The sequence below is a fragment of the Aphidius gifuensis genome, linkage group LG3, assembly GCF_014905175.1.
Source record: "Aphidius gifuensis isolate YNYX2018 linkage group LG3, ASM1490517v1, whole genome shotgun sequence".
Lineage (NCBI taxonomy): Eukaryota > Metazoa > Arthropoda > Insecta > Hymenoptera > Braconidae > Aphidius > Aphidius gifuensis.
Genome location: NC_057790.1, coordinates 24,129,242 through 24,143,055, shown reverse-complemented (window position 1 = coordinate 24,143,055; position 13,814 = coordinate 24,129,242). Strand labels below are relative to the sequence as shown.

The 13,814-nt window shown below is 24.9% G+C and overlaps 1 protein-coding gene across 1 annotated transcript; it reads left to right on the top strand.

Moving 5' to 3' along the window:
- The first annotated feature begins 2,036 nt into the window (after positions 1-2,036).
- LOC122853095 (organic solute transporter alpha-like protein 3) lies at positions 2,037-8,428 on the top strand. Its single transcript, XM_044153352.1, has 6 exons — positions 2,037-2,272; positions 2,970-3,165; positions 6,313-6,544; positions 6,684-6,840; positions 7,056-7,196; positions 7,674-8,428. Exons 1-6 carry the CDS (start codon positions 2,164-2,166, stop codon positions 7,856-7,858), a joined length of 1,020 nt encoding a protein of 339 aa, XP_044009287.1. The 5' UTR covers positions 2,037-2,163; the 3' UTR covers positions 7,859-8,428.
- The last annotated feature ends 5,386 nt before the right edge of the window (positions 8,429-13,814 follow it).

The window sequence follows — 13,814 nt, the reverse complement described above, 5'->3', positions numbered from 1 at the left end:
GTTTAACATATAAATTTTCAACACTGAGTCCATTGAATATTCCCATACGAAATTGTCCAACATAAAAATTGCTAAGATCCAATGTTTTTAGCTTTAATCCAGAAAACGAATCAGCTTCAATAAAACAATCAAATGAATAATGATCAATCACATCATCTTTTCGTAGAGTCAAATTTTTCAATTTATTTAATCCTTTGAAAGTATTTTTAGTAATATTTCGTGCTTTTGAAGAAATATCAAACCAGATATTAAGATTTTTAAGATTTTTTAAACCATCAAAAGGTCCATCAAAATCTAAAAAATTAATTTTTGTATTGATGAATGTTAAATTAGTTAGACCACTGAGACCTGAATAAGCTCGATGATGTATTCTTATAGGATCATTTGTCGTTATTTTGAGGTCTGTAATGGTGTTTGATGCACCTTGAAATGCATTAGAATGTAAAGCATATGGACTTTTGATCATTTCTAAACTTCTGAGCTTTGAAAAAATTGGCAATACTTCTTTGATGTCGTCATCAACAACAAATGGATATGTCAAGTGAATTATATTTTTAATACTTCCATAAATATTAGTCCATTTGTTGATACTTGATGTTGATAATACTGGTGTTATAAACATATTAAGACATTGTAATTTTGGCAAACCAGCTAGTGATCCTTCATTAAAAATGATTGAGTTTCCTCCAGTTATTTCTAGTCCATACACTGGAAGATTTTTGAAGGTATCGTTTCTTATTTCTTCAAACTCACTGCTGTCTAATGATAACCATTGTTCACAATTTGATCGTTGATTTTCAAAACGATTTATTTCTACCACAGAGTCGAGATGTCTTGATGATGCCTCGTTTGAATTTCTAACGTATAGTACTGTTTTAAATGATGAAAATGGATGTCGACAAGATTTTCCCAAATTTGCAAAAAATGATGTTATAATTAGAAAAAAACAAAATAATAAATTCATAATTATTATTTTCTTTCAACTGTTTTTTTTTTTTCAAGTGTTTATTTGACAAGATACAAATGATAACTGATGAACTTGCACAAGTAATGCTCCTTTTATTTTATTTAGTGACACGAAATTTAGAAGATTCTGGCAAAATAATTAATTTATTAAATTGTCAACACAGATAACAGTTTGCATAATTGTTTGATTTGACGTAGATGGATATTGTTTTATCTACAGTAAATAAATTTTTTTTTATATTATTTAAATTATATAAGTGAACGAAAAGTTGAAAAAAATTCCATCAACTGCACAAGGTCGATCGAATAATCTGTGTCAAATGATTTAATTTAAATTTTATTCATGAAAATGATTTAATTCAAATTTTTATAATGTTAATTATTTTAACAATAAACTATCATTAAAAAAAAAAAAATTAAATGAATTATTTTATCAACAAATTAGCTCAATATTAATTTTGATTTTTGAAAAAATTGATATTGTTGGTCAATCGTAATAATTATCGTTGAATAGAGAAACAAAATAAATAATTCAAATATTAAATTTAAAAAAAAATTTATATATTAACAACAATCGTAAACATAGCAATCGATTGATACAAAACGATTTAATTTTTTCTTATTATTTCGTATTACTAGCTGTCGATAAAAGAAATTTTATCGAAACATCTTCATGAATTTCGTCTCTGTAAATACTTTCTAATAACTTTCTCTTTTTTCAAACAAAAAAAAACAACAAATAGTAATAATATAATTGAACTTTAAAAGCAAAATCCTCCTGATAAACAATTATCATTTAGAATTTTTAAATTTTCATAAAAAGCTAAATCTCATTTATATTACCGATAAAAAATAATCATCTACCTCGAATCTCAATCTTATCAAAATTGATAATACATAAATAGAAAAACCTTCAATTTTTTTTCAAGAAAATAAAAAACAATTACTTGCACATTAATAAGGTCTTAAAGAACAAATAAAAAAATATATGAAACCTACAAAACGATGAAATGGTAAAAGTGGGGAACAACTCTCACTGACCGGCATTTGAGTTGGCATTCTTTTTGTACCTCAGTACAAATATCGCGTTCTTAACTTTCAACATCTTTTTTAAATTCATTATTTTTATAATTTATTCTTTTAAATAATATATTAAATAATAATAGATTAAATATACAGTAAAAAAAAAAAAACCAAATGGAAGATTATCAATTAAGTGTTACAGAAGATAGTCCAAATTATAGATATGTTTATAATGTTTCATGCAGACAAGAAAATGTACCTCTGTCAGTGGATTATATCAGCAGTAAGTACCAATGAAACTAATTAAAATAAAATATAAATTTCACTTTTTGTTTTAACAAAATAAACCCACCATGGATTTCTGGAATTTTTTAAATATAATGACAATTTAATTCTAGTTTTTTGGCTTGAAAAAAAAAATATCCTTTATTATTATATGAACCATTATAACAGGATTCAAACCGGAAAGTTAAAGCTTCATAATACAGGTTAAATTTTACAAAACTGTATATTTATATTAATTTTATTATTTTTCTATTATTGTTTTTATTTTTATTTATTTTTTTAATTATACTTGGTCTACTTTGTACGTATTGTCGACCTCGTATTAACTAAACTCGTATGTTCGTCTTTGAAGAATATATACGGTGAAAGTTTTATACTCTTTTGCAAAACCTTCACATCTTATGTTAAGAAAAATAAAGTGACGAAAAAATTGTATTACTATTGTTGATATTTTTTTTTACTAATTATACCGTAATAGAAATCGTGGCCCGTTCAATTTTAAATTTGACCTATTTTTTAAATTGTTAATTAAAATTTATTTCAATTTACAAAAGGTGTTTTTAAAAACAAAATAATAGATGTTTGAATTTTTATTTATTTTTAAACTCTCAACTAAATAAACACTCGAGTCTCGTTTACGATTTTCTTGTTGTATGTTTGTTTTTTTTTTATTTTATTATTTTATTTTTTTCCAGGTATGGGTGGTTTTGGAAGTATTTTTTTGAGCCTTGGTACAATTCTTACACTGTCAACAATTGCACTAACTGTTGAAACATGCTGGAAAATATTTCAACAACACGAAACGAAACAATATAAAATTAACTGTTTGATTATTTTCACGATTTATCCAATTGCCAGTTTTTGTAGCCTCGTTGCATTGGCTATTCCCAGGTATGAAAAAAAAAAAAAAAAATATTCAAGATGAAAATAATAATGATAATAGTAATTAGAACGATGAGAAGAATTTATGGGATTTTATTTTTTTTTTTCTATTCCTTAATGAACCTACTGACATGTGGGAACCGTCAAGTGTTTTCGAAAGATTTTCACGCAGTTTGAATTACGATCGTCATTGGATAAATTTGGGGACGCTTGTTTTTTCTTTTTTTCTTTTTTTATGTTTATTCATTCTCAGAGGGATTATAGTTTGGTTTTTTGATGAGGCCTTGGGGCTTTTTTCATTATTTTTTTTATTATACATGGAAAGGGCAAATTTCAGAATTTTTTCTTGTCTTTTTTTGGAACTAGAAATATATATACGATGATAGCCTAACGAGGGACAACAAGAAAACAAGTTCGTTTGTGAGCTAATGATCTTGTTCCACACACATTCGAGTATTTCTGATAACGTCTCATCCATGTATAGACTTCTCAATCTATTTTATTTATTTTTATTATTTTTTTTATATATACCTAAAAAGTGTTGACAATCAATAAATTAAAAAATAAAAATATATTTCTATTTCGAAATATTTATTTCTATATATTTTCAATGAAATAATCATCGTAATTTTTTTTTTTTCTTTATAAATGATTTATTGTTAATTATAATTTTAAATACCAACAACAAATTGAATCCATGGTCAAATGATTTTATAAAATGCAGCAGAATATAAATTATTTATTAGCTATATTAGTTTTAATATAAAAAAATTGATAAATAATTTTTTCTGCAGCTGAGAAAATTCTTGATTGACAAGATTTGATAAATTCCCGAGAGCTATTATTTCGAGAGACATTATTTTTTTTTTCTACTTAGTCACCAAATCTTAGGGGAGGTTTTTTTCAAATGTAATAATTATTCAAGTAACATCCGGCAAAACTCTAATTCTATGTCTAAAAATTTTTTACCGGTTTCTAATTTTATTTTTTTTATTTAACTTTTTTTTCTCTAGTGAGCGGTAAGATAATGGTACATCCTCAAAATACTAGAATAAAAAAAAAAGGATGGGGTAAAAAAAAATATGCTGAAAATTGACCTAATGATATTATTGTCATTGTTAGGAGTGTCTCAATTACAGTGAACCGGTTTCTCTTTCCTGAATAGGTATATATATAAAATAAAAATTATTACTTTTTTTTTTCTTCAAGTTGTGGCCACAAGAGACAATGAAAAGATCGCATCTGTCGTGTTTACCACTCCAGGCAAAATGTGTGGTTTTCTGAAAACAGTTTTTTATTTAAAAAAAAAAACTTGACTTTCAATGTTCAAAATGTCCATGACAAAACATTTCTCTTTCCATTGTTATTATTATTATATTTTTTTTATCTAATCTATTTTATTTTTTGGACATTTTTTTATTATGTATATATTTTTTTATTTCGCGACGATCGGTTAGCCGATGGATTCGTATCTGGACACAAATAAAAATCGTAGAGAGTGGACTAGACACGAGTCTGCCTTCATTAATGTTGAAATTTCAAGCGTGTCGCCCGGTGGCCCTGTCGGAAATTTCGACAAAAAAAAAGCCGACAATCGACTGGAATTTCAGTGGCTATATAAAAAATGATAAAATTATATCAAATAAATATTTAGAATAAAACAAAAAACAAAATCAATTTGATATTTTTATTATTTTTAATAAATTTAAAGAATTTTACATTTTTTTTAAATCGACTAATTTATTTATTTTATTTTTAATGCTCAATACCATTTTATTTGCAATTTATTTTATGATTTTTTTTGTCAAGTTGTTAATCATGTCGAGCAGTGATCTTTGTGTTTGATGAGAGTCCCCAGAATATTTTGGAATCAGATATATTGAAATTTGGGATAACATTACCCCAGTAATATAAATTTTTGACATTCGATCCTTGAAATGCCATGTGTTCAATCTCATCCATATATTTTGGTCGAATATGCAAATTTTCAACATCAAGTCCATTAAAAGTTCCATTTGTTATTTTTCCAATATATAAATTTTTTAAATTAAGATTATTTATTTTCATTCCCAAAAAAGTATTATCATTAATTGTAAAATTTGCAGATGATTGATTCATTCGAATTTCAATTGTGTCTATTTTTTTTAAACCCACAAAAATATTATTAGATATTCTTGTTGTTTCAGATTTTTCTGAAAGCCAAATAACGAGACTTTCAAGTTTATCTAGACCATAAAAAGCTCCAATGTCAAGATAATCAATTTTTGTATTTGTAAATTTAAGCTCTGTTAATTTTTTCAATTGAGAAAAAGCTTTTGAATAAATTTTAACTGAATTAGATACATTAAATTCAAGCTGTGTCAATGAGGATGAATCATTTGGAAATATATTATTGTAAATTTCAACAGGACTTTGATTTAATTTCAATTTTTGTAATTTTGGAAAAGCTGGTAGTATATTTTTAATTTTTTCAACAGTTTTTAATGGATATTCCAAGTATGTTATTTGATTATTCATTGAAAAAACTTCTCCTTCATTTTCAATTGATGGAATTAAAAATACATCATGAACAGTATGAATAACCAGATACTGAAGATTGGACAAACCATTGAAAAATTCCGAGTTTAAAAATAGATCATTTTCTTTATGGATCACAAGTCCATCAATAATTAAATTTTTAAATGCATCAGAATTAATAACGTTAAAATTTTCATTTTCCAACAAAAGCCAATATTCACATTTACTATTTTTATTATCTGGATATTTAACATCTTTAACTGATGTTAGACAACCTGACTTGCAACGAAGCTGATCGTATTCCACATTAATTTTAAAATTAATATTATGTCGACAGGATATTTGTGAATCTCCATAAATTGATGAAACAATTAACAAGACACTACATATTGCCAACAATTTAATACGTATAAATTCCATGACACAGATATAATTTTAGACTAGCCAAAAACGTCCACTTGTTGTCCAACAAGATACTGTCATACTGATATTTATTAACTAAAAAAATATAAATAAAATAACCACTGGCCTATTTTTAATCTGTTTGTAAATCATTAGCAAAATTTATCACCTGACAGTTTTGTTTGTTTGAACTTTGATCATCTTGATAAATATTTGTTTTTTTTTTTTATTTTTCAGAACTCAACTTTTGACCGAAGCAATAACCCAAATATCTTTGACGATGTCAATGTATCGATTATATCTTGTGGTGTTAGATATTGGAAAGAGAGGAATAACAAGTACACCACAAATGTTGCTAAAAGTTGGACCATGTTGCTGTTGGCCATGTTTACCCTTTCCCAGTCACGATCTCAATGACACTAATTTGTCGCGGCTGCACATAATCGTTTTGCAATTTCCAATAGTACAGGTATAATCATCTTTTGTCTAGACACTATATATTTTTTTAAATTTCAACAAATGCGTTGGTTAGTTTTAGATATTTTTTTTTGCTATATTGCTGAGCTATATAACTTCATGATATAATTATTTATTTTATTTGTTTTCAGGGAATTTTATATACTATTTTTATGATAATGCAAGTGGAAAATCCAGTTTTCTACACAAGATACAATATTTACTTTCAACCATTGTGTGTTACGAGTATTCTTTTGGCACTTTATGGTGTGACGATTTTAACAATGAGCCTCAAGGATACAAATCCAGGTTTGTCTATTGATTGACAGTTCAATATCGCACCAAAAAATATATAATAGAATATATTTGTTTAAAATGTATTTCTATTATCTTTGGTCTAGACAAAGATTTAAATTTTTCTTTGAAACATAAAATCTACGTAGACAACCATTTATAATTTGGTTGTTTTTTTTTGGTCTATTTTATTTGTATAGATAATTTATATATTTTACTATTATTTACAGATGCTAAGCTACGATTGAAGGCACTTGTTGTACAACTTGTACTTTTTTTCTCAAAATTACAAGGTTCAATTATAAAAGCCTTACCTTTAACTGGACTTTTTCCTTGTAATCCTCCAATAACACCACAAATTTATGCAAATTGTAAGTATCTGAAAATTAATATTAAACATTATTATTATTTTTATTTCAACAACATAATAATTTTTAAATAATATTTATAACATCGAGGCTTGTCAATGATAATTATTGGTATAATAAAAATAGCTCATTTAGGGTTATAAAAATAAAATTAGATTTTTTCATAAAGATAACTAAGGGTACTTAAAATAAACTTGATTTTTTTTTAATATTATATTTAAATAATAAAATATATAAAAATCATGTAAAATGAGAAGAGAATATATTGTTAATGTCATAAACAAAAATTTTAAATTCAACATTAAGGGATAAAAAAATATTTAAAAAAAAGACAAAGAGCCCGTCATTTTTATTTCTCTATAAAAAAAAAAACAAAAAATATATCCAACTGAGACTGTGTTTATCGTAAAGGTTAAACAATAAAAGTAAAAATGTTTATATATATTTTTTTGTTGTATCAAATATCATTCTCAATTTCAGTTACATTCAACTCGCTGATGTTAATCGAGATGTTGCTGCTATGCTACGCAGCAAGATACACGTACAAAGAATCAACAAGTAAAAAGTCAAATGAACTTGATATGAATAAGCCTGAGTTTAAGCACAGAAATGATGAAAGTATTAATAACAATACAATCAACAATAACAGGCACGTGCAAACGTGACTACCTAAAATTTTAAAATAAATAATAAAATAACAGTGACAAAAATAAAAAATTTATATTGTCGTGTTTGTGAGAGGGTTTATTAAAAAGAGAAAAAAATATAAAAAACAAAAATTGTCATTCAAGGCGAGTGTCGAAAGGAGTAGAGGTAAATGATGGGTCAGATAGATGGCTCAGAGACAAGGAACATCATCAAACACTGAATTTGGAAATTCTTTGGACCCCTGTCATTGTGTATTAAAAAAATATATGCATCTACGGTCGCATGACAAATTAGGATGCTTATTTTTAAAATAAAAAAAAATAAATTTTAAAATATGCAACAAGACGATGATGATACGCGTGGGACATGATAATTTTTTTATAATAATTTTTATTATTTAATTTATTCTTACTTTTATTTGTATACTTGGAAATTATTATTTTTTTATAAATATTTATAGAAATTATTATTACATATTTTATGATTTTATTTAACAAGTAAAAATTACGTCTAGAAAGTTAGCACACCACAATGGGCACAAACTATAATATTGTTAGAATTAAAATTTTATGCTTTTTTTGTGCTATTTTTTTTTTTTATGCAATGTTTTGCCACCTCAATATTTAGTTAACACAACTTCTTAAATAATTAACTTATTCTGATGAACTCTTGGCCAAAATTATGTGCTTTTTATGTGTTTTTATTCTACAATTGAATTAAATTTTTATTTCAATTACTTTTTATATTTAAATAATTTTTTTTTTTTCTAATAATAATAAAAAAAATTATATAAAAAAATTAATTTAAACGTAAAGTAAAAACACATAAAAAGCACATAATTTCTATCCAGAGTTTATCAGAATAAGTTAATTATTCAAGAAGTTGTGCTAACTTAATATTAAGCTAGCACAACATAGAAAAAAAAATTATTTAAATAAAAAGTTATTGGAAAAAAAAATTAATTCAAATGTAGAATGAAAACACATAAAAAGCACATAATTTTGGTCGAAAGTTCTTTGGAATAAGTTGATTATTATAGAAGTTGTGTTAACTTAATATTATAAAAATATATAAAAGCACGAAAATCGCGAGTTTAACATAAAAATAGCACAAAAAAAATATAAAATTTTAGTTCTATATTAGTTTGTGCCCATTGTGGTGTGCTAACTTTCTAGAGGTAAAAAATATATATAAATTATTATGAAAATAAAAATGTTGTAGTGCTTATTTTAAAAAAGATGAAATTTTCATATGTCAGTTGCAGGACATTATAAACGGTTATTCATAAGCATACATATGGCTGGTTTTTTTTTATTATTGTTATTAATTTTATTATTATAAAAATAGTTATGAAAAGAATAAAAAATATACATGCGAGTTAAAAAAAAAATAAGAAAAATTGAGCAGATGAAAAATAGAATGAAAAAAAAAATATAAAATTGAAACTACTCGTCCGTGGATGCACACCAATAAGAGGCACTCGACATGCATGGACATTGAAGAGGAGGGTCGATTCTATATTTCAGTTGCATATTGAGACGTATACCACGTGCCAAGTTCAACTTGGTAAGTGTAAACATACATCGGTATGTATTATCGTGACTGTATGTCTGTCTTTCGACATACCTCACAGCTTGCATGCCACTTTAAATAATAAAAACAATCATTTATTTATTTAACCTTTTTTTTTGTTTTAAAAAAAAATTCATGAAGACTCAATATAACATAAATATTTTAACATTTTAATTAGTAAATAAATAAAATAATCAAGTAAATTTACAAGCCATGATTGACAGTTAAAAAAGGGGTTCAAAAAAAAAAAATGAAATGAAATAAAAAAAATTGTAAAGAATATAATTTATGTTTTAAAAATAGCTAAAAAGTAAAAAAAAAAATAAAATAAAAAATTATACAAGTACTGTCTATTTTAATAATAAAAAAATAAAATCTTTTTTCTTTTTTTTTTTGGCTTTTTATATATTTTCAAAAATATTATATAAATTAGTTTTTTAGCTGTGAAATTTTTAAATGAAATTAGTCAACGGTAGCTGAAAGCATAGCCAGGAATGATGCTAAGTCAAAAAATCAACAAAAGTGAACCACCAACAACGAAAAGAATAAAAAAATAAAATAAAAAAAAATCATCATCATCATGAGAGAAGAGCATCAAGGCTTCTATTCCCCAGTGGATAAATTTATATGTCTTTCTTTCTCTGCAGTACTCTGTACCAAAAATCATATAACCCAACACACGGGGGATTTGTCTCCCTTTTGAAATATACCCCCCTTAAAAAATAAAAACCAATGAATCACTCGGCACAGATGCCGACATTGCGTATAGTTTGCTCCCGAATGGAATAAATATATATAAACACGAATGAGGAGGCCAAACGATCTGTATGAATGCATCTTACTAGGTACTTTATATTTTTTTTTTTTATACTTTCTTTTCAATGCATACATATTTTTTTTTTTTCATATATATTATTATTTATTTTTTTTTTTTTTATTAAACACAGTTGGATTAATATCCCCCGGGCAACTTCGTCAGGGCCTCCAATTTATCCCTCGAGGATTTGGCCAAAGATGAAGCAAGAAAAATCACATAAGACACCAAAATTTACTCCCACGATTTCGTAAAAAATTGTCGCTTATTTTTGATTATTATTTAAATTTTTTTTTTAATATACACACTGATATTTTTCTTGATGAATTGCTACAACCTGATTAACAACATGTTTTCATCGTCAATCGCTCAATGTTGAATTATTCAAGATAATAATAATGCACATATGCACTTTAATTTTTTAATTTTTTTTTTATTTTAAGAATATAATAAAATTAAAAATAAATTGGAATAAAAAATAAAACAAAATTTTTTTTCAACGACTTGATTTAAATGCCCGATAGCAAGGTAATAAATAATTGTCATATATTGAAGATAATTTTTGGTCAAAAAAAATATGCGTCAATTTTTTTTCATTTGCTAAATTATAATGTGTTGCTTTTTTTTTAATAAATTATTTTTCTCAATTCAAGGAAGGTGGGTATTATGTTACATGAAAATATTGTTTGAAAAAAAATTTTTTTAAATTATAAAATGACAAGTTATAAAAAGTATAGAAAAAAAAAAATACTGTAGATCTAGATATGTTGAGAAAATTTGAGGATTATTTATAGATTTTGTGTAAAGGATTTTTATGTTTTTTTTTTTTTTATATAATCAGATTTTTCATGTCATAAAGAAAAGTATAAGTATAAAGGTTGTGACGTACATATTAAGAAAAAAATTTGTAAAAGAAAAAAAAAAAAAAAATAAGTTGACGATCAAAAATAAAGATAGACATCAGGTAAATTCAAGCTTCGAAATCGACGCGACCCAGTAAGATCACACCAATATGATAACTCCTTACCTTGTTTTATTTATTTTTTATATTACTATTTTTATTATATTCTCTTATTTTTTTTACGAAGAATTTTAAAATTTTATTTCAAAGTATATACTTGATATGTGTAAAGGCAAACATGTGGATGAGCAAGGTAACAAGATTTATCTTTCAATGCGTAGACATCGTGTGTGTGTATCTATAAAAATTGACCCACGTGAGTTGTGAAAAGCCTGTCATATGAACCTTATAAATAAAAAAAAAAAGATATTTCTACCTGCAACTTGGGCCTGGTTTTCAACAACTCCGAGGGCCCGATCACGATTTGAATTGTTGTTTGCTTTCTCTGTTTCTCTCCCTCTCAGCATCATAATAGAATTGGACAAAACAGCACATGTATGTGCTAACAATATGAATAACAAGAGTTTCAACTTAACTTGAAATAAATACAACAATAAAACTGGCGAATAAGCAAGCATAAAATGGGTTTAAATTTAATAATGGATCTTGAAAAATTGTAATAAATATTACTTTAAAAAAAAGGGATTTATATAAAGAAATAAATAAATATATAACATTTTTTTTTTTATAGGTATAGTACTATTCAGCTGGATTAATGTGTATAAGAAAATATTCTCATCGGCAGATTTGGCTTTGATGCCATTTAACAGTTTAACCGAATTTTAACTGAATAAAATGATACATTTTTCAAAAAATTGCTCAAGGCTTCTGGTAATAAAAAAAAAAAATATATTTTATTTTTCTTATTGTTATTTTTTCATGTAAAAAAGTATCATGGTCGATTAAATTTGATGAAGCTTTGTTTGGGATTTCGTTGTTTGTCAGAGACAATAAAATGAAAAAAAAAATAATAAAATAAAGTAATTTATTTTTCTTTTTGTTTTTAAAATTTAAAAATACCAATGAAATAATGAAAAAATAATAAAATAAAAATATATACGACACCTGCGGCATTTTAAAGCTTTAGGCAAAAAATTTAAAATTTCCAGATACTAAAGAATTCTTGAGATATAATTGAAGCCAAAATATATTATTTTTTTTTTCTTAATTTTATTTTCTCCTGGGCTTTCTTTTAAGACAAAAACACCAAAAACGCAATCCATTGCAATTTGCTTTCTTAGAATTCTAAAAGAAGAATAATACCACATTTTTATTGTGATAAATAACGAAAGGGCTGAGACTTCTAAAAATGTTTTAACAAATTCTCAACTTTTTCTATGTGTAAAAACCGAAAAAAAAAAATATGCAATCTGTCTTGGCAAAAAGATGAAGAAACAAAAAAAAATATATATATTTTAGCATTTTTAGCACGCGATAACATTATAATCATCGATGCACTTAATAAATATTCTATTATTTTCAAATAAATAAATAATACGTGACCAAAATCAACAGCTCTTCACGTTCTGACCACCGCGATGTTACTCATACCACTTTAAAAAATTTTTTCAAATATCGTTTTTTTAATTTATTTTTTATTTCAATCAACCAATTAAGTTTCAATTAAGCCGTCGTATAATATGATAATTGTGTTAAAAATCAGTAACACGCTATTTTTATCATTTTAATTTTTCGTTTTGTTATTGTATATTAAATAGAATTATATTTTTTTTTGATACCTTTGATATTAGCCGCTTCATTAATTGACATTAATATACCCATACACACACTGTGTGTCGGCACACTTATTTAATTTTTAAAAGACATTTTAATTTTTATTATTATCATTGACTTGTCTTGATTTTCTTAGTCAACTGTATATAGATGTTTATTTCAATTTATTTTTATATAAATTATAGTCATCCGGGTACTATGTTATCTTTATTTTTCAAATAGTTATTTTTTCACTCAACGAAAGTGTCTAAAGTAATAATGACCCTTTACTATAGTCTATAAGAATCTTTTCAACGATAAATTTGACAAAGTATATAACAAAGTGTGTATACCAGCTGGTAAATACAAGATCAAAAATCATCTGGATGCCCTGGTTTTTCATGTCCCAAAAATATAAATGTTTTATATATATATTTTTTATTTTTTTTTTCAAAAGATGCGCGCGGGCTTAGAGCCATCTGTTTCGCTTCAGAAAAATCAGGAAAAGCCCTTTTTTCCAATATCAACAACCATCATCATATACCCTCGACATATGGCGGACGAAGGATGCTGATGATTTTGACTATTATATATTTTAAAAAAGATACAATAAAAAAAAAATAAACTAAAATTGGTAATAAAATTTTTTTAGACTACACTTGATAATCTACCTGAACAAAAAAAAAAATTCGATCTATATAATATATATTAAAAATTTTATATAAAAGCAATTTTTTTTATTTAGCTATTTATCGGGATATTAATCTTTGAATCTATATAATAGCATTTTTAGATTAAATAAAAGTAAACGAAAATAAAAATTTCGATATTAAAAATAATAATTTTTTTTTTTGATTTACATTGTAAAATTTTATCAATATTAATATTCATTTTTTTAAAATTAATTTATTATTGTTTATTTGAAGATATTTGTATATTTATTTATTATTAATTTTATTTTATTGTTTATTTA

What these genes read in the sequence shown, in the direction of transcription:
- LOC122853095 (XM_044153352.1), top strand. Translation starts at nt 2,164, where the DNA reads ATGGAAGATTATCAATTAAGTGTTACAGAAGATAGTCCAAATTATAGA. An exon ending in GTTGCATTGGCTATTCCCAG is followed by an intron (nt 3,166 to 6,312) that starts GTATGAAAAAAA and finishes TTTATTTTTCAG; the next exon opens with AACTCAACTTTTGACCGAAG. An exon ending in CCTCAAGGATACAAATCCAG is followed by an intron (nt 6,841 to 7,055) that starts GTTTGTCTATTG and finishes TATTATTTACAG; the next exon opens with ATGCTAAGCTACGATTGAAG.